Source organism: Leptidea sinapis, chromosome 13, assembly GCF_905404315.1.
Source record: "Leptidea sinapis chromosome 13, ilLepSina1.1, whole genome shotgun sequence".
Classification (NCBI taxonomy): domain Eukaryota; kingdom Metazoa; phylum Arthropoda; class Insecta; order Lepidoptera; family Pieridae; genus Leptidea; species Leptidea sinapis.
The window spans coordinates 13,861,228-13,886,295 of record NC_066277.1 but is presented as its reverse complement, the minus strand read 5'-3'; the positions used below and the strand labels follow the sequence as shown (position 1 = coordinate 13,886,295).

General features: G+C 35.6%; 3 protein-coding genes across 5 annotated transcripts in view; 1 reads left to right on the top strand and 2 right to left on the bottom strand.

Moving 5' to 3' along the window:
* Positions 1–25,068, bottom strand: part of LOC126967659 (UDP-glucose 4-epimerase) — a 39,186-nt gene that overhangs the window by 11,189 nt on the left and 2,929 nt on the right. Inside the window, exons 1-2 of one of the 3 annotated variants that reach the window (XM_050812240.1) lie at positions 18,518–18,617; positions 269–403 (exon numbers count right to left, since the gene is read on the bottom strand). In XM_050812240.1, coding sequence (XP_050668197.1) covers positions 269–396 — 128 coding nt within the window. In that variant the 5' untranslated portion in view covers positions 397–403; positions 18,518–18,617. Of the gene's footprint in view, positions 1–268; positions 404–18,517; positions 18,618–25,068 lie in introns of those variants that run through there. The other 2 variants (XM_050812241.1, XM_050812239.1) reach the window with 2 other exon arrangements.
* On the top strand, positions 3,323–7,012 carry LOC126967655 (uncharacterized). The gene is made up of 2 exons (XM_050812235.1): positions 3,323–3,744; positions 5,981–7,012. Exons 1-2 carry the CDS (start codon positions 3,461–3,463, stop codon positions 6,897–6,899), a joined length of 1,203 nt encoding a protein of 400 aa, XP_050668192.1. The 5' UTR covers positions 3,323–3,460; the 3' UTR covers positions 6,900–7,012.
* Positions 4,493–5,936, bottom strand: LOC126967670 (uncharacterized). The gene has a single exon (XM_050812253.1). It carries the CDS (start codon positions 5,210–5,212, stop codon positions 4,544–4,546), a length of 669 nt encoding a protein of 222 aa, XP_050668210.1. The 5' UTR covers positions 5,213–5,936; the 3' UTR covers positions 4,493–4,543.

Below are 25,068 nucleotides of genomic sequence, written 5' to 3'. Positions count from 1 at the left end.
CGAATAGTAGGTATTTATCCGGTATTCGGCCGGATAGTATTAAGGCCGCCGGATACCGGATACTTACCGGATATCCATTTCATCTCTACTTATGAATGTAACTGATAATGAAAATGTTATGATAACATAAAAAAAAAAAGTTAGGCTAGCATTAGGCAGCAAGTCTCAGCTATCCTTAAATTTGAATTTTTGTGAAGTTTTTACGCCATGTAATAGAATTTTTGCCCTGGCGTTAAGTTCAGTCAAACGTAAATATATTCGTACTTGCCTATAGGAGTTGGAGAGATTATCAACGACCACGATGTCGTACCGATTGTCGTCCCGCTCCAGGAGGGTCGCCACGGTGTGTGAGCCCACGTACCCCGCGCCTCCCGTCACCAGGATCGATGGCGGCATCGCTCTACTGAACATGAAAACGGAATTTATTACAATAACATTCATTTTCAGAAACAATTATGGCTCAAATTCACCTATCCAACTTATTTCAAAATTATATAACAGTAAATTCCATAGCAATAGTAGTATCGACATAAATTTTAAAAGATTTGGCAATTTAAAAAAAAATACGCCTTTGAACCCTTATAATGTGGATGTATAAACTTGTACATAGATGTAAAGACATTGACTATTTGACGTTTGAGTGTGTATGTTGCATCATTTTACATTTTACATATTATATTGCAATGTGAAATGATTTGTAAATCGATGTACTTAAATGTAAATCTTGATATAAAAGAGTGGCAATGAGTTTCTTGCTACTTCTTCTCATTAGCTCAACCCTTTACGAAGTAGCGGTAGATTCAATAAGATTTTTTTTTACATTAATAAGTGACATCCGTGACCTACGTGAATAAACTGGTTTTGATTTGATTTATAGTTTTAGTAATAGTAAACATACATATTATAGTAGGTAGTATTACTTAACTTACTTAGATATAACTAAGTTAGATATATAAGTATTAAATACAGGAAATTTTACATTACAAGTAGTCATAATATTAATTGTATATCTAGTTGGTAAGCCTTTTTTAATAAATAAATAAATGAGAAGACTTTTTTTACCTCTAAACAATTTAGAGGTAAAAAAAGAAAACCACCGCCTATCATAAACAATTATCATATTCAGTAACAGAAAGTCTATTGTAACTAATTACTAACGGCCGTTCCCAATATTCAGTCTATCTCCGGTTGTAGCCTACTTGAGATAAAAATCGTAACTATCGTTGACTTTTCTGTCCCAATAAACTTATCGACGGTAACTCACCTTATCCGTACACGCTGTCTGTCAATGGGAAGACATATAATAGCTTATCAGCGATAGAAGTTTGTATAGAAATTGCAATTCACGCGTCCCAATATAAGGCGATGAGAATGACTTATCGGGTATATTGGGACTGCTTCAGATTACTGACAGTAGCAAGCAGTAAATTATCTCTATCTGTAGATAGTATATTGGGAACTGCCGTAATTCTGTTAATTATAAAAGTCTACTGTAAACTATTTACTAAGAATTAATAACACACTCAATTCATTTTTATTTATTATACTTAATTATTTTTGATTTTTTTTTACAATTAACAATAAAGACTAGTATTATATAATATAGATTGTAAATTTTTGTAATTTAAGTTATTTGCAGTGAGTGTAAAGAATTGAAAATAAAGTGTGTATGTATTATTAAACATTACTTCACCTATACAAAGCTACATGAAAAGGCATAAAAGGCATTTATTTTCTCAAAATTGATTCCTCTAGAATTCTTTTTGATGTCATTTCTAATAACTACTAGATACTATTACCGCTTCGGAAACAAATGGCACTCTGAGAGAGAAGAAGCGGCGCAAGAAACTCTCCCAGCATTCTTTTTTTGCGCTCTTTTCAATAAAAATATACAATATTGTACAGTCATTTCTATCGCTATAAAATAATCACAATCTAGTCCCAGGCTGTCCGATCATTTAGATATTCAGCAGTGGAGTAATAGGATTTATGACAGAGCCATTTTTTTTATAAAACATTTAAATTTATTTATAGATAATGCCTGAACAGTGGCTGGGACTTTATTATAGAAGTGTATACATTTACCCTTAAAGCTATTATGTATCTTACGAAGCCCATTATAATAATGAAAATCACTATTAAGAGCAAAAAGGTGACGATTTTTGTGATCATGATTATCATGATAATAATGATATGAACATGTTTTATTATGAAAAAATGCAATATTCCTATTAAATTTGCAATAAGAACACATTATTATTAGATTTCAAAGGGTCATGAATAATATTTATAATATATAATGAATATTTAATCCCGAAAGAATAGAAAGAATAAGGTCATATCGAATTAGGGCGACCCAGCACTCGAGCCGCACCGCGTCGGCACGCTCGGCTTATATATCAACTCCGCAGCATCACCGCTTGTAGGCAGTGAGTAGAACACACAGTAGCAGCCCGCTGCCTGAATGTTATTTGTATTTTTATTTTATTTTATGAAAATAAGGGACGAGACGAGCAGGACGTTCAGCTGATGGTAATTACAATGCAGTGCCGCTCAGGATTCTTGTAAAACCCAAAAATTCTGAGCAGCCCTACAATTGCGCTCGTCACTTTGAGACATAAGGTGTCAGGTCTCATTTGCCCAGTAATTTCACTAGCTACGGCGCCCTTCAGACCGAAACACAGTAATGTTTACACGTTACTGCTTCGCGGCAGTATAACGCAGTTGTGAAGCTTTTATATAATACGTTTTTTGTATAATACGTTTTTCTTTTGAGACAAAATAAAATATTTGTATTTATTTGTATTTGTATTTTAAACAAGACTTTGTATTTATATTTTGTATATATTTTTTTAATAAATTGAAATTAATTACTGCGCTCATGTTTAAGTTCGAGTAAATCGCGAATTTTTCACTTAAGGACAAAACTTCGGCCTGCCACACTCTCGACGAGTGACATGGGAAGTAGCAAGGAATGGACGTAGAGACGTTGTGTGGTATTATGATGGCCGCAATGGCTCCTCGTCGTGCCCACCACTCTCTATTCTGTCGGTTTTTGAGCGCGAGTCAAAGGACCGACAATTAATGGCTGCATAGCGTCGCGATTAATTGCACGAGTAGAGCAGTGTGTGGGCACATAAAGCAACATCGCGATAGCGTGAGGAACATAGCATACCATAGCTCAATAACAAGTAGACAGAGAAGTCTACATTTTGACCACGCGACGTTTATTTACGATATCGCAGCGACAATCTGTTGACCACCTGTCGACGTCGAGGCAGTGTGGGTCGGGTTCCGTGCGGCTCTAATGCGGTATGACCTTAAGGGCGCTTTTAGTGTCACGCGGATTTGCTCACGCACGCGGGATTGGCCCGCATGCGTAAAATTTCACGCTGCGGATCATACGCAGCATGAGTTTCAGTTTTCTACGGGCTGCGTAACGGTATAGACGTGTTCAAAAATGATCAATGTCAGAAGAATATGTGTCGCTTACATACTTTACAAACGACGAAACAAGAAGACAAGAGTACATGTTGATCCCTTTCTTGAAAATAGGCTTCTTGCTGGGGCGTTTGTTACACATTTTGGAAAACTACAAAATAGTGAACGTAAATTTAAAAATTACTTTCGAATGTCCATTCGTTCTTTTGATGAACTGTTGTGTAAAATTGAGAATAAGCTACAAAAAAGCAGTTTACGAAGGATTACAATACAACCGATTGAGAGGCTCGCTATTACATTAAGGTAAGTTTTAAATTTTAAATATTTAATTTCTTGCTATGATTTAGTGGAAAGGGATTTGAACAGGTAGGATAAACGTACCAATCCCAAACCAGTAAAGGACTTTTTTGATTTCAAATTACTGTCATGTGTAAAATTACATGTGCAAAAAAAATATGGTCATGTACTCTGGTCAACTGCAAAAATGTTAAACAGAAAAATCAAATCAATGATATTTTCAGCAGTTGACCATCGTGGTCAATTATTGAGACATCATACAACACATGTTCTAGTAATTATCCAGTCTAAATAAACGGTATAATAATGATTGTTTGTTTGAAATATCGTAAAGTAATGCGTCATTGGTTATTAATTGTTGAAATTTCATAAAATCAGATTATTTCACTCATAAAATGTCGCCTTTAAAGTGGAATCATTCCTACCTTTCATCACACGCGACTTATAAAATTATATAAAGTTATAGGTTTGCACATGACAGTAATTTGAAGTCAAAAAAAGTTCTTAATTGGTTTGGGATTTCAACTACATACACAATCCTTTTTTTATCTGATAAAGTACACATGGCCACAGATCAAGTTACCCAAAACCAGTATAAATGGAACTCGCACCTTGCGCATTATCATACTTAGGTAACCCGTCGGAGTCCCGCTTATACTGGATTTGAGTAACTTGATCTGTGCCGTGTGTACAACCGCACTCATATGAATAAACAAACAATTAGAGAGAAACTGGAGAAAAAAAGTTAATCGTACTCATTTTAATAAAAAGAGTTTTATTCATAAATTAAAAATCAAATTTTACATCATTCATTTCTTTGTAAATTTGTATCCTGAGCGTTGACATTACTTTCGCCAGTAGATGATGTTGTTGCTGGGTTATAAATTATGTCATAAGACGTGATATTAAACAGGCGACTTTCAGTCGAAATAAGAGTTTCATTATCATTCACTGCAGCAGAACTAATAGCATTGTCGTTAAGACTGGAAGTATCCTGGATTATACTATTGGTTTGGTAATCTTGATTTATCGGTGACAAACTGTCAAGCTCAGTAAAAGCACTAGAACTTGTTGTAGGTATGGGGCTGTAGTATGCAGGTTGTGTTTGACTTTCCATTTCCATAACTATATTTAACACTTTTGTTCTGAACATTAGTTTTTGATATCTAGTGAATCTTTTTAATGAAGGCTGCAGAGACTGAAAGAAAGCCAAATCCTCACTTTCCAGCTCCAGTTGCTTAGACTTTAAGCATTCTAATAACTGTGCCTCAAATTCGGATGGTGCTTGCTTTTTAGATTTTACTTGTTTTTGTTTTAATGTTGGGTGAGAACTTTCTTGACGTGAAGTACCTGGTTGCGTGGACTCATTACGTGTTTCTAAATTACGTTGTGATGTTAGTTGAGAACTTTCTTGACGTGAAGTACCTAGTTGCGTGGACTCATTAGGTGTTTCTAAATTACTTTGTTCAGACATTTCTTCACAGAGTGACTCTTCTCCGGCAGTTTCCGTTGTACTGTCTAAGAAAGTCAAAATGTCATAGTAAGAATATTTCTTCTTCTTCTTACTCCCAGAGCCGGATGGCTGATTTTTTTCAGATATCTTGTCTTTCTGGTAAGTGTCCCTTGCTGTTCGCCAGCGTTGTTGTATTTTCTTGTCTGAAATGACAAAATATAATAAGTAGTTGGCAAAAGTACACACAGTTTCAGATCAAGTTACCCAAAACCAGTACCAATAAAATTTGCCATCATCAATATTAAGGTGAAAACTTCCGGAAGTCACTAGCGCTGTAAGTTTTTAATTTGTTTTAACAAAAATTAGCTTCATTAGATTCCTTTCATTTGTCGGAAATTTTACCATAGGGGTTAATTTATACAGAGGAGATTTCTTATAAAATATTAACAGCACAGTTATGTATCTCAAATCTGCTAAAAGTGGCCACTTTTAGCAGATATGAGATACATAACTATACTTCGAACATTTCATATGAAATCATAACTGCATAAATACCCCCCTATGATAAAATTTTCGGCAAATGATAGAAATCTAACGTAGCTACAGTACTGTAGTTAAAACGAATTAAAAACTTCTAGCGCTAGCTACTTCCGTGCCCTTTCACCTTAAGGGTATTTATTTTTCTTCTGAAGTAAAATTCGAGCGGTGCATGCCGTCTTATGTCTGATGTCAGCATTATTAATATATTATATAATCATAATATTATTAATATATTGTTTTTGTTTTCAGATATTTGGCAACTGGTAATACATTCACTGATCTACACTATTCCTACGTGATTGGAATTGCAACAATTAGCGAAATAGTAAGACAAGTTTGTTACATAATATGGATTGAACTAAAGTCTGAATGTATTCCACAGCTTAATGGGATCAAATGGAAAGAAATCGCAGAGGGATTTCTCACATATACAAATTTTCCTAATTGCTTGGGTGCTATTGATGGAAAACATATAAGAGTGATTCGACCGCCGCACAGTGGATCACTATATTTTAATTATAAGAAATATTATTCTGTAGTGCTCCTCGCAATGTGTGATGCTGATTATAATTTTACATATATTAATGTCGGTACCAGTGGAAGTAACGCCGATTCAACCATCTTTAGAAGGAGTCATTTGTATACGAAACTGGAAAGTAACACGTTGGGTATCCCTGACCCGCAAGAGTTGCCTATTATTTGCCCCGAAGTAGCTTATCCATCTAGTGTAAGAGCAAAGTTGCCGTTCGTGATAGTGGGAGACGAGGCATTTGGTTTATCATCACATGTGATGCGGCCTTATGCTCGTGATAATTTACCTTACAAAAAGAAAATATTTAATTACCGTCTGTCCAGAGCTAGAAGGTACATAGAATGCACTTTTGGAATTATGTCAAATAAATTTAGAATATTTCACAGATCCATGACTGTCAAGTTAGATCTAGCACAATTAATAGTCAAGACGGCATGTGTACTTCACAATTTCATAAGGAAACGGGATGGATACATGGTCAGCCATACATTTGTCACAAATGGTTTTACGGGACCACTACCCAGGCAGCAGACTGAAAGTAGTAATACGTCGGCAAGTAATATCAGAGATATATTTGCAGATTACTTTATCAATGAAGGAAAAGTCTCCTGGCAACACCGATATATAATTAATTAACTAAACTCAAAAGGTTTTAGAAGGTTTTTGATGTTATTTGTGAATTAAATAATTATGCTTATATTAATAAAGTAATGATGCTTGTATAAATAAAATAATAAACCAAACACATACCCGCCTCTTTTCTTTCCTCTTCGCTCAAATTTTCGTAGTTAGGTGCCAATTCCTTCAAAATATCTCTCCATGCAGCCTCTCTCGCGTCCCTGTTTTTGTATAATTCATTGCGTTTTCCCACAAAACGGGCCGCAGATGAACTTCAATGATTACTCGCTCTGTATCGATTTTCATTTCGGCAGTACAATACGGCGCGTGCGCCCCGTTCGACTCTAAAATGGGCACTGAAGTTGTAGGCAGTGCTTACGCATGCGGATACCCCGCACCGGGGTGGCGCCCCGCACAGCGCCCCGCGTCCCGCGTGCGTATATCACGCTTTACAATCGATACCTATATGAAATTGTTCTTTGCGGATGCTACGCATGCGGGCCAATCCCGCGTGCGTGAGCAAATCCGCGTGACACTAAAAGCGCCCTTAGAGCGTGCATAAAACAATTTCACGCGGACACATTATCAAGCGCGACACACATAATCATAAAAATTATGAACTGCCTTGTCACAATAATATGAATACTAAACAATTCAAGGCTCTTTTCAACGAGTGCGCAAATACTTTTCTGCTTACACGGTAAATAACAAATAACAATATGTATAACATAATTTAGTTATTGAACAATATTTCTACTATATTTTTACGGTTATTATGCACAAGACCGTTTTGCTCAAGTAGTGACTAGTTATCACAGAAACTATAAATTCTGCGATGACTTGATTTCATTCTAAATTTAAAGCAATTCTGATCTGCACATATCCGTTTAAGGGTTAGCGCCATAGTACGGATTTAGTTTAGTTTTTTTTTGTTTTTAAGTTGCAAATTTCTGACCGGACCGGAGCACGCAAAATCTTAGGACTCGTATGTAAATAAAACCCTTTCCATTCCTCATGAAGCCAGTTATCGTGTTCACGAGCAAACCATAGTTGAGATACACTGTGGGCTGTGCTGTGAGAGAAGCTGTTGTCCCAAGCTAGTCTTAAATTAAAAGAAATTGAGATGCTACGAGACAAGAAGAAATCGAGCTTTCTAATTATTATAAGAAGGGAAACTTGTTGTACCTAGGACAGTTTAAATATATATTTTTAATTTTTATTGGAGGAACTGTACTCAAATAATTTTTGCATATTTTGAAAGGTCAATTACCTAGTCGAGTATTCACCACCAAAATATCAAAAATGTTTATTTCATACTTACCTACATGTGTTTTAATAATTAAAACGAAAAAATATATCTATTCTTAACTAAAACCGTTTTACTCGTTTAAATACAAAGTCAAAATGATATTCATAGTTTCGTTTTTCTAATGAGACAAAATCTTTTATATTTTATTAGGAATATTATTTTGCGTGAATGTGAAATAATTTAAGAAAGTTTTCTCTTGGCCAAAGTACAATATCAAAATGTACCTTGGTCACTGATCTCACCTTACTGATTGGCAGTGACCGAGGTACCTACGAGTACAACACTACTCCAACTTCAACAAAACGGTGGATTTAAAATAATTTGGAGTTATTTATCTCGTAAATTTATGATTATTGTAATACTAATTAAAGAAAGGAAAGAACCAATGGCATATAAAAGTTGTGACTATTGTAAAACGTTTAAACTTGAAACTTTTTCCACAAAAACTTTTAAACGTCGATAACAGCAAATACCGGCTTGATGGCGGTAAGCGATTACTTTCAAATTGAAAACTCAGTAGTGACGTACAGAATACACTAGACAATAGAATTTAACATCGCGAGAATTTTTGAAACCAGCCTTATGGTTCCCCTTTAATTGCTGTTATTATATAGATATCTAATATATAAAATTCCCGTGTCACGGTGTGCGGGACCGAACTCCTCCGAAACGAAATCTCATGAAATTTTGAGTGCATATTGGGTAGGTCTGAGAATCGGACAACATCTATTTTTCATCCCCCTAAATGTTAAGGGTGGTCCACACGATTTTTTTTTAAATTTGTTTGATTATGAGTCAGCATTAAAAAAAACATACAACTTCAAATTTTCACCCATCTATGATCAACAGTTACTTTTGTATCGCGATTTTAATATCTGCAATACAACGTTTGCTGGGTCAGCTAGTATTTGTATATACATTATAAAGTACAAAATAGTTTTGACTGATAAATTTTGGAAAGTCCGTTCTTTAATAACGATATTAAGTCCACTGGGTACATATACAAGTGCGATGAGATGGGTACAGGCCGCCATTTTAGTGACGTCATGACCAATGCACGGTTTGAAAATTAACGACTACTGGCGTCCCGCACACGTTTTTATACGCTTTATATTAGCTTCACCTGTATGTTTGTAAGCGACTTCTTTGGGCGCGATTTTGACCCACTTTAAACGGCTAGATTTCGTACAAACTTTGTAGATTTATCGAGGACCGATGCCATTACACTAATTTGATAAAATTATTCAATTTTTCAATTTGTAAAATATGATTTTTGTTAATTTATATAATTTTCATCTATAGTCGATAAGGCAGGAATTGATATTAAAGTACTTAATAGTTTTAAAAATACGCTTTTATAGAAAATTTAACTAAAAAATGAAAAATAAATAATACTTAAAAAAAACTAAAAAACACGCTTTATATAAAATTCAACTAAAAAATTAAAAATAGTGTAAAAAAAATATTTTTTTTTTTTGTAAAAAAAGCGTGGGTGCTTTTTAAGATATTATTAAAATAATAATTCTTCTACTTCTACTATTCTTGTAGTTGAATTTTATATAAAGCGTGCTTTTTAGTTTTTTTTACCTATTATTTATTATGGGAAGATTCCGTTCAAATAATACGCGCGAGGGTTACAACAGAAAACAATTTAAAAAATCTATACGTTTCTCATATTCTTGACGTAAAAAATAGGTTTTATAACCAGTTGTTAAGGCAAAAAATACATTTAAATTCAAGGTGCTCTTTTACAGTTTAAATTATGTGTAACATATATTTAAATAAAGTAACAAAGCGTGTACAATAAATACCCAAATCAAGGTCGATAATAAAATATTTTTAAAGGTAATCCTTTAAACCCTGATTAAACAGTAATAATATTTATATGAAACATTGACAGGATGGGTATATCGATCACGGACGACTTACACTTTTATTTACAGAATAGAAGAACACAAAGTCTTGATGGCAGGAACGATCGCGGTGAAATGCGGCTGCAATTTTGTACCGAGATCGCCCTGAATATAACTAATACATACATACTTCCAACAATACCTGAGTAGGCTCTTTACGTGGGTTATGGCAATACACCGAGCGTGAAATCAGATAGATTACATAACTATCTTGAAAAGATAAAAATCCTCGATATGAAGCGTCAAAGGAGTTTGCCTCGGAGTAAGTCTGCCTGATTAAGGCGAAGAGTAAACAGAAAACATGCAAACAAGGTGGTTTTAGACAAGTTTTGAGGTGAAAATATAGGATTTGGAGCTATGAACACTACTTTATTCTGTTACACATACCCTTAAGTCTTTCTTGTAGGTTGCTAATGCTTATTGTTGGTTAAAGTAAGTACTGCAGAACTATTATGAACTACCAGTTTTCTTTGCAGTTAAACAAGTTTTTTCTCGGCATCATGCATTTGTTTAGTATACTACTATCATAAAAGTTGTTCTTATAGATTTTACTTTTTTATGTAGGTACATTTATTCAGATTAGTAGTCAATAATGAGGATTGTAAGCAATTAAGCAGATTGCGCCTGTTAATATGTTACATTTTCGACCCAAGAATTTTGAAAATATTTGCTTTGTTACATAGGAGCCGTGAACACATATCGCTCAAGGTCGCCGGCATTTAGTGTCGCCTTAAGATATTGACACCAACAGGACCATTGTCAAGAGGCTTCTACCTTTTAGACAAACCAAGAAAGAGATTCAAGTTTTGAATTGGATGGATTTCCGAACAAAACTTTAAAGGAAACAAACAGGGAAAGGAACTACATAAAAGCATCATCGACACTGACCGTATGCAAAACGAAAAATATTAGCAAGAATCCACTATCTTTACCGCAGGAACTACAATGCTTATCTGAACAACATAATCTGCAATACTAAACAACATAATATACAATACTTCAAAATGATTAGACATATATTAACTTAGTAATACTTTCGTCAGATATTATTTATTAGTACCCCGGCGCACCCCGCGCCCTATCCAGCCGCGCACTACGAGCACATGTTCACAGTAAGAGATGGGACGTTAACGCGAACCCACTACACTCACCCTGATGAAGGACCCCTAATGGTCCGAAACTAGTCGGTACCCACACCGATAAAGCGTGAATAAAGCTGTGTTAATAAATAAGTACACATGAGATTTATTCCTAAGAACTACAAGTTTAAACCAAGGAGAAAGCCGAAAAGAAGGGTTGTACGGGACATTGCGGGAAGGCTACCAGAGATCGACAAAATTACCGAAAGATGGCGGTCGCACTGCGAGAGCCTCTTTACAAATAGTAATCTATCGATCTTCTGTCTGTTGTTCGACAGAAGATCCCCTGCTGATAGACATTATTAACCTGAGATACTGGAGTCCCAATTACGAAGCGCTTTAGGTAAACTGAAAAACAATAAGTCAACCAGTAGAAACAATATGTACGCTGAATAAATACAGCATTAAGATTCTTCTAGATCTCTGTAACCAGTTCTGTAGAAGTGGCTACTGGTCGAACGACTGAAGGGAATCAATGCTTATCACTCTCCATAAGAAGGGATCTACTCGTTCATGCAGTAAGTGCTACAAAGTGGCAATTGTATCGCATGCCAGCTAAATAATGCTAGACGTCATAAACGAGAGACTAAAGACCTACAGTGCGCTACCTGAAGCACGGGCTGGTTTTGTTGGGGTTCGTGGTATAAGGTTGTCAAAGTTAGAGAACTAATTGAGAAAAATCGGGATTGCTGCAAGCCTACACTGATGTATTTAATTGACTACATTAAAGCTTTTGACTGCGTACCGTAAGACTGTCTCTAAAAAAATCTTGCTGGAGATTGGAGATTTTGAGGTCTAGATGATCCAAATAGAACCTTTGAACAGAGATAGTCAAAAAGCTGTGGCAGTTAATGATGCGATATCAGGACCATTTAAAACAGAGATAAGCCGAGGATGCATCATATTCCCATTTGTTTTAAACTCTACGGAAAGTTCATCATGCATTAGATGATTGGCAAGATGGCATTTCGATTGGACAAGATAGCAACCACGTCGTCTGAAGAAGAGCTTGACGAACTCTTTAGAAAAGTAAGCTTTCCACCATATTCTAACAGTCAACAGATCACACAAGACCACAGCTTTAATAGTAGATAGGGATGGTAGACTATCTCGAACCGAGTAACTAAATGACCTTTTTTAAGTGAAGTGAGTTTCCGTATCTCCTATCTTTCGCTTACTGCTGACCTCACGGAGGCTTTGAAAGAGAGGAAGACGGACTCAAATGGCCAAATGTTATGCGATGTGAGTGTGTTATTATAGTGCAATGGTTAAACTGACCCGAATATCAGGAAATTATATAATAAAACCAAGAAACGCCTCTTACAAACGTTCCATGTTCCATCTCCAAATAATTATGGCTCGGGATCTTGGATAATTCAGTCAATGGAGAGGAAGAAGCTTGACACATTGAAATGTGGTGCTGGAACAGGATGGTGGGGGTACCGTGGAAGGCCAAGCCAACCATTATTTTCTATCCTGCAACAGCTTGGCATGCAAACTGTCCATAAACTGTTAGCAGCGTATTGTTCTTATTTACTGCTTCGTTCACATTCCCCGAATATAGACAGACAGTCTGGACGAGTTAATGGTGCTAGAGTTACACAGAGTGAAGAGAAAATGACCACGCGTTCATTCACACAGTGGTTGGAGAAAACAAACACTAAATACTACAGGGATGTTGCTTTTTTTTAATGTAAATAAGTGACGAGACGAGCAGGACGTTCAGCTGATGGTAATTGATACGTCCTGCCCATTACAATGCAATGCCGCTCAGAATTATTGAAAAACCCAAAAATTCTGAGCAGCACTACAACTGCGCTCGTTACCTTGAGACATAAATAGTTACCTCTCATTTGCCCAGTAATTTCACTAGCTACGGCGCCCTTCAGACCGAAACACAGTAATGCTGACACATTACTGCTTCACGGCAGAAATAGGCGCCGTTGTGGTACCCATAATCTAGACGGCATCCTGTGCAAAAGAGCCACTGGTAAGGTGAAGGTAGATGTAGATAAAGTATAAAATAATTCTTTTTGGCGTCGTTGCAACTACGAATAACGACTTTGTCATGTGTATAGATATGGATTTAAAGCCAATAAGTGGTGCAGTGAAAAATGTAAAGAACACAGTGTCATATTTACAAAACACTTGAGATTCTTACAATAAAGGCGTGAAGCATTAACAATATCATAATATCAAGTATTTCATTGTATACATAAGACAATGTAACGTTTGCTTTATATTTGAACGAATTATCTGTTGATTACTTTAGCTTTACTCATATTCCGCTGATAGCCATGCCCTGTGGTTTTACCCGCATGTAATATATTCTTTTCATAAAATACCTAATCTGTGGCTTATGTGGCAAATGCATAAGATAAAAGCATATTATTATGTTATCGCGGATTAAGAATCTTACAGTGAAAAATGATCGTCTTATGTTTAAATTAAAAAAAATCCAAAATATTTTTTTTTAAATACGATCATTATCGTCATATCGGAAAAGTTTGAAAGCGAACAGTTGGTCAAAATGTAGTGGATCTCGGTTTTTTTTTTTTTTCAAGATTATAGCCGTCATCTATCAATGACTGCACGTTTCATACAATCGAGTGAATCGCTTTATTCTTATAGTTTCACTAGATTGCTCTATATGCAATGTTATAATACCTAGATATTTTTGATTATGTCATGTTATTGTGACAACTTCGTCATCACGCTTGTAATGATTAAGTTCGCGAAATCTCGGGGTCACTGGCCTTTACTATCATGTTCTTAATTCAATTAAATTGCCAACCAATCAACATACGGGGGGCATCCGTTAATCACGCAAGGCAAAAATCACGTAATGTATTGTCCACAAGATTTTTTTTTATGGAATAGCAGGACAAACGAGCGTACGGGTCAACTGGTGTTAAGTGATCACCGCCGCCCACATTCTCTTGCAACACCAGAGGAATCACAAGAGCGTTGCCGGCCTTTAAAGAAGGAGTACGCGCTTTTTTTGAAGGTACCCATGTTGTATCGTCCCGGAAACACCGCACAAGGAAGCTCATTCCAGTCACTCAAGCTTTGTAGTGCGAGGAAGAAAGCGCCTTGAAAACCGCACTGTGGAGGACCGCCACACATCCAGATGGTGGGGATGATATCCTAACTTGTGGCGTGTCGTGCGAAGGTGTAATTCCGCGGCAGGAATCAGGTTAAACAGCTCTTCGGAACACTCCCCGTGATAAATGCGGTAGAAGCTAGGAAATATTCTAAATTATATGTTTAAATGATATATGAGCTCAAATAAACCTTTTAAGGTACACTTCAAATATACATTTTGAAAAACTCAGGTGAGTTGGAAGAGGGTTAAAGCATAATCTCACGAAATCACACCACCGATCCCAAATAATAAGGATTCGCACTTAATACGATAAACAAGGTAATCAAGGCACAACAAAAGGCAAATGAGTGCCCAGTAATTTCACTAGCTACGGTACACATAACTGCTTCACGGCAGAAATAGACGCCGTTGAGGTACCTACCCATAAACTAGCCAGCATCCTGTGCAAAGCAGCTTCCCTCTGGTAAATTATTAAGTATATTCGAAACTTGAGAAAATTTTTTAGTACAGAAAAACGCTACTACATACGCAATAATAACACAAATAACAAATGAAAATCGAAAAGAAAAACATTTCTAAAACTTTCCAATTTTATAGGATTTATTGGCCAGTAGGTACAATAATTACAACAAGAAAAATTTACCGTTTTCTAGCGTTCCACTAAATTTGTCTATAAAGTTCATAAAACAAACAAAAATTTGTTAAAATATTTACATTCCTACTCTCCGGGCAAATTCGTTATTATTCATGGGATCGCTTTTCAAATATTTAATTTTTTGCTCAAAACGTTAAATTTAACTCATATGATTTATGGCATTCATGCTCTTGATCTTAGATTAAGAATCGGTCTCAGCTGCGCTCCAACTAGGTACCGCACTACCTAAGAACTAAGAATTGCTTTTTTATTACGGCACCTATTAGAATAATTAATAATAGCTTGTGTGCTGTGCATCTTGACACTCAAAAGCATTCACATTGAAATTAATAAAATACAAAATATTTACTGATGATATGTGATCCCAGTGTCTTACTTTTTTCTTGTAGTATTATTTTTACAAAGTTTTACTACGCAACCCGGCATTTTAGTATAAATTATTCGCAAAGTTTAACAGAACATGTGGCACGTTAACGTCACACATTGTTCTAGACTAGCGCGTGTACGCACACTTGAGCGTAGTATTAGTTGCCGCACTTTGCGACTACGCCTGCGGTATCTAGTTTGGACCAATCCTTGATCTAAGCTGCTCAATCTTGATATTTATATGAATGACTGCACAAAATGCTGAACATAAAACGGTACTTCAGACGTAAGCAAAACGGTATTAATGGATTAAGGTGCTGGCAAATTTTATCGCATATCATGAAATAGTATTACTCAGTATCGATATAATATTACTTATAACGTACAGTAATAAAATGATTGATTAACGAAGCATAGGCAATATAGTAAATTACCTGAAAATATTATAAGATTTCAAAGACATCTATACTAATATTATAAAGCTTCAGTGTTTGTTTGTTTGTTTGAACGCGCTAATCTCTGGTACTACTGTTCCGATTTGAATGATTCTTTCAGTGTTGGGTAGTCCATTTATCGAGGAAGGCTATAGGCTATGTTTTTTTTTCAAAATTAGGGATCCGTAATAAAATTGCTATTTTGTAACACAAGGTGTAAAATCGAAACCCTATTTTTGCGTGCGCTGCAAAAACTATTGACAATAGAACAAAATGATGTACAGGCTATAATATAGACAATATTTTATTACTTATAAAACTATCGCGTGAATTATACTTTATATGGCAAAACAACGTTTGCCGGGTCAGCTAGTTATATAATATATGGATTCTAAACTTCGGCCGTTAGAGCATATATATATATATACGTGGGTAACACTGAAAATGATTAGAACTGGCCACTTAGAAACATTGCTAATGAAAACTTTTTTTTAATTTCAGTTTTAGAACTCTTTGGTAACCTAATGTATTATATTGCATTCATTTGTTATTTGTTTTTGTGAATTGGCGGCAAATCTAAAACTCTTGTTACACGTGAAATAAACCAACCTAACGCGAGAAAATTCGGTCAATGATTTATTATGACTTTCGTTGTGGGCTTACTCAACAACAAAGCTATGATAGGGTGCGATTAGCGTTTCTTAATGAAGCCCCATCTCGTGCCACTATTTACAATTGGTTTAACGAGTTTAAGCGTGGACGTAGCAATCTCAATGATGATCCGCGTGAGGGACGTCCTTTAACAGCGACTACTAAAGATTACATCAGTGCTGTGCGACGCATGATAGAGTAAGATAAGAGAGTGACCTATCAGCAGATACGAGCAAGCCTAGGCATTGGTATGAGTCAAGTTCAAAAAATATTACACGAACATTTAGGCGTCAGGAAGCTTTGAACCAGATGGATTCCCCATTCTTTAACCGACGACCAGAAACACCTTCGCATCGACTGGTGTCGCCAAAGTTCAACGGCGGTGACTGAAATGCTGTATTTGATACCGTCATAGGTGATGAAAGCTGGATATATTGCTACGAACCCGAAACCAAAAGACAATCAGCTCAGTGGGTGTTTCCTTTCGAGGATCGGCCAACTAAGGTAAAGAAAGGAAGAAGTCAAGGAAAAAAGATGATTGCCTCATTCTTTGGTCGGAAAGGTCATTTTGCGAGAGTTGTGCTAGAAGATGGAGGGACAGTTACTGCAGACTGGTATGTCAATCGCTGTTTGCCTGTTGTCTTGGAAAAAATTCGACAGCAGTGCCCTCGAAGCAGGATCCTCCTTCACCACGGCAATGCTTCAGCGCACTCCGCAAAACGGACTGTTGAATATTTGACTATGGCAGGTGTCGAGATAATGAGTCATCCGTCATACAGTCCTGACCTAGCGCCCTGCGACTTTTATTTATTCCCAAGAACTAAAGATAAAATTCGAGTTATTCGCTTTACGAGCCCTGAAGATGCGGTGAAAGCATACGAAAATGCCATAGAAGAGACCCCCAAGGAAGAATGGGCCCACTGCTTTTCTCAGTGGTTCTATCGAATGCGACGATGTGTAGAGACAAAACGAAGATTACTTCGAAAAACAATAAAAGTATTGGCAACTTTCTACATTAAGCCGTTTTTCAATTTCTAAACATTTTCAGTGTTACCTAGGTATGAGAGCTTCAGTGCTATTCACGTAATTTCATAATCGTTGAAGGGGAGGGGATCAAGTTAAATTCTTCTAAATCTCACTTAGGGGTAGGGCAAATAACACATAAATATTTTTTTAGCAGAAACGGTGAAAATGTGCACGAGTCTCCATGGGCTGAATTAGAATAAGTGTTTTCTTCATTTTTGTTTAATATTAATCATTTAATTTTATGATTGTTATTTTAAATTACGGTAATATTCACTCACAATACAAGTCTTTGCTAGTCTTCAATAAAAGTAAAAAAAATAGAATAAGTTGTTTTTTATTCTTTATAATCCAGTAGGTTTACAGCTAAAACATACATTTTGTAGAATCTCGCGTGAGTTTAGACGAGGGGGGAGGGAGTAGAGGAAAATCTTACGATATCCCACCAAAGGGGGAGAAAAATTCTCAAAAATGCCCCATTATCTAACTTATGATTATTTTGAAATGTCAGAATAGTTACTTACATGGCCTATAATTTGCAATTTTTTTTAACATTTTGAGAACGTAGAAAAACCAATAGAATAAATCATTCAAGCAAATCCGTTTTGCTACTTATTTACAAGCCTTATTTATAAAAAAACTGCCAATTTATGATCTTTTTAAATATAATATTTAAAACTTGTATTACGATCAATACATTACAACCTATTATGACAGACACCTTTGCCAATTCAGTAAGAATATGAACTGCGTTCCAATTTGCGATAACACATAAAAAAATCACTTTTTACATAATATATACATTACTGAAATGAAAAGTAACTAAATCAGAGTTAAAAACATACAAAATAACTTTTAATTTAATAATAGTATTATATTTGACACATGATGCAGACTGTTTGTCTCACATAATCTCAGACAATTTCAGTCAAGGGTCTTCAGTAGTTTTGGCTCGACGAAAAACATCGGAAACGTACCTGAAGACCCGTTTAATATACTCAAGAATATATAAAACCATAAACACACTCAGTCACACTAACCTGTTTGAACGGAAACTCTAAATAATGCAAATAATGTGTGAAGACGACCGCTTACAGCGAGTAAATATTACACTTTACAACTATGAAGTTATGAACTAGCAGTCCATAGTTTATTGGTTGGTTATCACTTATCCGCCCCGTCCGTCTCTCCCCCCTTGATGATAACAGTTAACACGATGTAAACTACTCATAATCATATTAGGCAATGACGTTACTTTATACATCCAAATAATATAAAACCTAAAACTTTTTAGTATAGAAGATGAGGACTGCATGTACTAGTGGGACGCTCTTTTGTACAGGATGCCGGCTAGATTATGGGAACCACAAGGACCCCTATTTCTGCCGTGAAGCAGTAATGTGTAAATATAATTGTATGGTGTGTTTCGGTCTGAAGGGCGCCGTAGCTAGTGAAATTACTGGGGAAATGAGACTTAACATCTTATGTCTCAAGGTGACAAGCGCAATTGTAGTGCCGTTCAGAATTTTTGGTGTTTTTCAAGAATCCTGAGCGGCATTGCAATGGGCAAGGCGTATCAATAACCATCCGCTGAACGTTCTGCTCGTCTCGTCCCTTATTTTCATAAAAAAAGGGCAAACGAGCATACATACGGGTCACCTGATCAATGCCAGATTTATGTTCTTCCAAATTGTTTTCCAAATAAAATGGTAATTTTTTTCAGTCGAGTGTTCCAATAAAATTTTTGTGTGAAACAGGTAATAGATTATTTTATAATTTAACAAATATATAAATACTAGCCGTTCCCGCCTGCTTCGCTGGGCGAATTAAAAAAGGAAATAAACTAAATGTTATTCATCTTATTACAAATACAATAAAAATATAAACCATGTAGGATAAATTTCCCATCGAATGGTTGTAGTTTCATGTCGATACGATCAGAGGTTTAGACGTGATTGAGCCTCAAACAGAAAGATATAGAAAATAAACGGAGACAAGAATAATCTTAAATTATATTATATAATACTAGCTGACCCAGCAAACGTTGTATTGCCGATATTAAAATCGCGATACAAAAGTAACTGTTGATCGTAGATGGGTGAAAATTTGAAGTTGTATCAAACAAATTTAAAAAAAATGTCAAAAAAATTAAAAGATTAGTATTATTAGATGTTGTCCGATTCTCAGACCTACCCAATATGCACTCAAAATTTCATGAGAATCGGTCAAGCCATTTCGGAGGAGTTCAAAGTTTAACACCATGACACGAGAATTTTATATATTAGATGTATAGGTAATCATGTTTGTACAAAGTACCTACTGTAGGTAATGTTATACCTCGAAAAGCAATATCAAAAGAAAAGTTGTTTACTAGTCTGAATTTAATTTGTTTTAACGAAGTCTATAATGTGGGGGCCACTCTTTTTTGAAATCCCGGAGCTAGGGCTCCATTTGCCCTCCTCTAAGTCCGGATCTGCACCTGATATATGGTCACCGCGGCCAGTTTACTCTCTTGTAGCATCAGAGGAATTACAAGAGAGAGTTGCCGGCCTTATAAGGCGTCGAATAATTAGTGAATATGAAAACCGTAAATACATTGGTACGTGGCGGGCGAGGAGGAAATTCTTCAAGCCAGCCCACATTCTAGCGCTCTACAAGGCCACACATGGTGTATTGCTGTCATCTCTGGCCTGGCGCACCCCAGTATCAGCTCGATCCATTTGACAGCGTGCAACGCAGAGCAGCTCGAATTGTCGGGGACCCAGTGCTCTGTGAAGGGCTGGATCACTTGTCGTTGCGTAGAGACGTCGCTTCATTGTGTGTCTTCTACCGCATTTATCACGGGGAGTGTTCCGAAGAATTGTTTCAACGGATTCCTGTCGCTGAATTCTAGCTTCGCACGACATGCCACAAGTTAGGATATCATCCCCACCATCTGGATGTATCGCGGTCCTCCATAGTGAGGTTTTCAAGGAGCTATCTTCCACGTACTACAAAGCTGTGGAATGAACCTCCTTGTGTTGTTTCCGGGACGATACGACATGGGTACCTTCAAAAAAAGCGCGTACACCTTCCTTAAAGGCCGGCAAGCTCCTGTGATTCCTCTTGTGTTGCAATAGCATAAATATATTATTATTCGCATAAATATATCCATAAAAGTAGCTACCTATTCCCTTCTATTTAACAAGCTTATGTCCAAGTCTGTCTTTGCAAATTGTGGTTTCAGAGGCGTCTACATGTATTTAAGAAACTTTGATAGCAACAAAATACTATTCACTAATGTAAAGTTAAAACTAATAATAAGTTAAAACATAGCGTATCGGTTTATAGCTGTGAGACAGAACTGACACTGTGTTCACTACTACACTAGAGGTTCAAAGATCACAGAGATATATGTCCCTAAACAATGATAAGCTGGAACCAGGGTGTGGCAAAAAACTCCTCTATTTTTCAATGGTGTATAAATTATTAATACCCTAACCTTCAAATTTCATTTCCAAATAGGATATGATATTATTATTCAAAGTTAAAAACTACTTTCCATTCAAAAGAGTATGCCTCATACCTAAGAAACTCAGTGGGCTCCTTATTTTTCATACAATTATAGTTACTTATTATGTAACATTGTATAATAAAATTTATTATTTAATAACCTGAGGGCAGTCGCTCACTTCCCAATCATTAGGAAAGTAATTTATGTTATAGTAACCTTTACCACGCAAACTATTTTTAACAATTATTCTTTTGAATTTCGTATAATAAGTTTATGTTTATTCCTGGTGTTAATGATAACTGTCATAACCATCATGAGATGGTTATGACAGTTTCTAGCAAATTCACTTATGTGCCTATGTACATACATAATACTATCAAGAATATATTGAGAGGCTAAAGTTAAGATATTTAGTTCTTTACATTTTGCTCTCAATTATTATATCATTTTTTTAAAGATTGCAACTTAAAAATAAAAAAAATTCACCAATATACATAATATTGGTGAATTTTTAATATGTATGAGTAATCTAAGTTAAATTATCATTATAAATTATATAATTATTATCGATTCTAAATAGCTTTTAAACGATTATTGTTGATTGATCTTAATTTTCTTGGCGTTTGTTTTGGTATCGTTATTAGGCAGTCTCTAAAATGGTGGATAAAATGATAAAAGCCCGCAAAATAATTGGGCTGCTTAAGGAGGTTTGCAGTCGATGTTTCGTGGCTCACAGTGGACCTCAAGAAGAACCTCTAAGAAGTAAGAAATGTGTGTGTAAGATGCCAAATATACGTACAGATATCGCGCGAGTTGAATGCAGTCGGAGCCTGACGTAGAGCGGGAGCATCTCCCCCGCTGTCCGCACACTTCACCTCGCGCGCCTGTAGTGTAGTGCTGTGTCGTCTTTGACAGTTATCGTACGCTTACCATGTTATCGCGGTAATACAGAATTTGCGATCCCCTATTTTATTCTAATAATGACTGATCCGAGTCCATCAGATTCCGTTCCAAGAGAAACTAGTTTTTATTTATCGAGAAATGGCGAAAAATGTTTTAGACATGTGTGTTGAAGAGAGGCACATCAATAAATTGAGATTTAATTCTGGTTAAAACGATAAAAAATCATCATTTTAACCTAGTGCATAATAGTTCGACACACTTATGATTATTGTCAATCAATTATAATTAGGTCACAGCAATACGCATTCCTGTACTCTGCATTCAACTCGCGGGTTATCTATCCCATCATCATCTCATCAGTTATCTAACAACTCATGGTCCTAAATTAGGAACTTATTGAGCACTGAGTTTCAATTTCAATTTATATAATGAGAGATTATTAAAATAAAAAATAAGAATAATAATACAAGTTTTACTTAAAAGCTAGTTAACACCTAAACCTAGGTAAACCTGTCTTTCAGGCATAAAGAGCTTATATTAAAACAAAATAATCACAAAAAAGAGAAACTTTATAAAGTAATAAAGTATAAATTAATCTACAGGTTAAGTATATAAGTAAACAATGTCTTCAAAGTAATGACTATTAACTAATACAAATAAAATATAAGGTTTATTCTAATACTATTAGTAATTTTTCTGTATCTTCATAGGACATATTATTCTGGCTTTGCTAGGCCCAGAAAGGCTGACAGATAGTTCTCTGAAGAAGCCAGGATATCTCTGTATGGTGAAGACCGACAAAGGCAGGTGCTTCGAAGGCAAAGAGAATGCTCAGAGGCATGCTTTTAGAAATCACACCCGTGGTGGTATAGTGGTTCCTCGATGTCTTGCTCAGGAATAAATTTCTTTGATCATACAGAGTTAGTCTTTCTAGCAAATGGCCTACTGAATGTTTACTACTGGCTGGCACGTAGCCTATTGATTGGCACTATTAATCGCATGAGGATAAGACTTAAAATTATCAAACACATAAATGATAGCAAACATTGGTTCCCTGCTTGTTTTTTTTTATTGCAAATGAATATACCAGTGGGAGGCTCCTTTGCACCAGTGGGAGGCTCCTTTGCACAGGATGCCGGCAAGATTATGAGTACCACAACGGCGCCTATTTCTGCCGTGAAGCAGTCATGTGTAAGCATTACTGTGTTTCGGTCTGAAGGGCGCCGTAGCTAGTGAAATTACTGGGCAAATGAGACTTAACATCTTATGTCTCAAGGTGACGAGCGCAATTGTAGCGCCGCTCAGAATTTTTGAGTTTTTCAGCTCAGAATCCTGAGCGGCACTGCATTGTAATGGGCAGGGCGTATCAATTACCATCACCTGAACGTCCTGCTCGTCTCGTCCCTTATTATCATAAAAAAAATATATATACACAATACAAGTGGAAATGACACAAAGCTATTATAATTAATGTACTTATGAGGTGTTCCACAATATTGGCTCAGTTCTAATTAGCTTATTTTATTAATATTATTATTTTAACATAAAGTCTCAAATATAACAAATAATATTACAACCAATGCCTTATTTTGAAAATTTATAATAAACACTCATAATGAAGAGCCAGATTAGTGTATTTTCAAGAAAATGTGATAGTCATGACATGATCCCAGGAAGCTTAAAAAAACAAAATGTTATGAAATTAAAAAAAAAAAATTTGTAAAGCTCACTATAATAATCCATTATATTAAAAGGTATTTACCGTTGAGTCATTTGACTTTCTTTATGATAACACAGATTGGGAATGGAGCAACTGCCTCAGGGTTTTTAAATAATAAATTTGATTGTTACAAAAAAAATATTAATTTTTTATCTCTGAACTTTTATTTTCCTTCTTATGAAAATAAGGGACAAGACAGGCAGGACCTTCAGCTGATGGTAATTGATACACCCTGCCCTTTACAATGCAGTGCCACAGAGGATTCTTGAAAAACCCTATAATAATTCTGAGTGACACTACAATTGCGCTCCTCACCTTGAGACATAAGAAGTGTGGCGCCCTTCAGACCGAAACACAATAATGTTTACACATTACTGCCTCACGGCAGAAATAGGTGCCATTGTGGTACCTATAATCTAGCTGGCATCCTGTACAAAAGATTCCCACTTATTTTTTTTTAACAAAGTAGATAATAATCGGTACTTAACAGTTTCATGTGAATATGTATATTATACGTTCACAAAAATCATCACCTATTTGCTCTGAATAGTGATATTCAATATTATAACACTAGAAATAAGGGATTGCTTGTAGCTAATTCTAGTAGGCTTCATAAGATACATAATAGCTTTAAGGGTAAATGTATACACTTCTATAATAAAGTCCCAGCCACTGTACAGGCATTATCTATAAATAAATTTAAATGTTTTATAAAAAAAATGGCTCTGTCGTAAATCCTATTACTCCACTGCTGAATATCTAAATGATCGGACAGCCTGGGACTAGATTGTGATTATTTTATAGAGATAGAAATGACTGTACAATATTGTATATTTTCATTGAAAAGAGCGCAAAAAAAAAATGCTGGGAGAGTTTCTTGCGTCTCTTCTTCTCTCTCAGAGCGCCATTTGTTTCCGAAGCGGTAGTAGTATCTAGTAGTTATCAGAAAATTTGAGAAAATAAATGCCATATTATATTTGAAAGACATTGTAGTAGAACAGTACATTAATTCGCAAATCTGACTGTTAGACAGAATGACATTTTTAACACCTTAGATCATATATATGTCTAGATAAACTGTGACAGCTGTGAAATCGTCGAAATAAATTGAGGTTGACTGTTGACCTCTATTTGGAGCAATGCACACATTACATAAAGTGACATACACAGGTATATTACCTGGCCTGTTTTCATGGGTTGTTTAGCAAATCAAATCAAATCATCTTTATCTGCAAGATAAAGTAATAATAAGATGTTGTTGGCTTATAATTAACAGGTGCTCTTATCCTAACCCATAAGGCATGCAAACTTATAGTGGAATACATTGTCAGTTCACGTTTTAATTTCTGTAACAATTATAATATACTGTACTATACTAAAAAAAGATATACATCCCAAGCAAACTTAAATTAACATCAATCATACAATAGTTATTATTTCATAGGCTTATTCATTTTAATTTATAATATAATGGC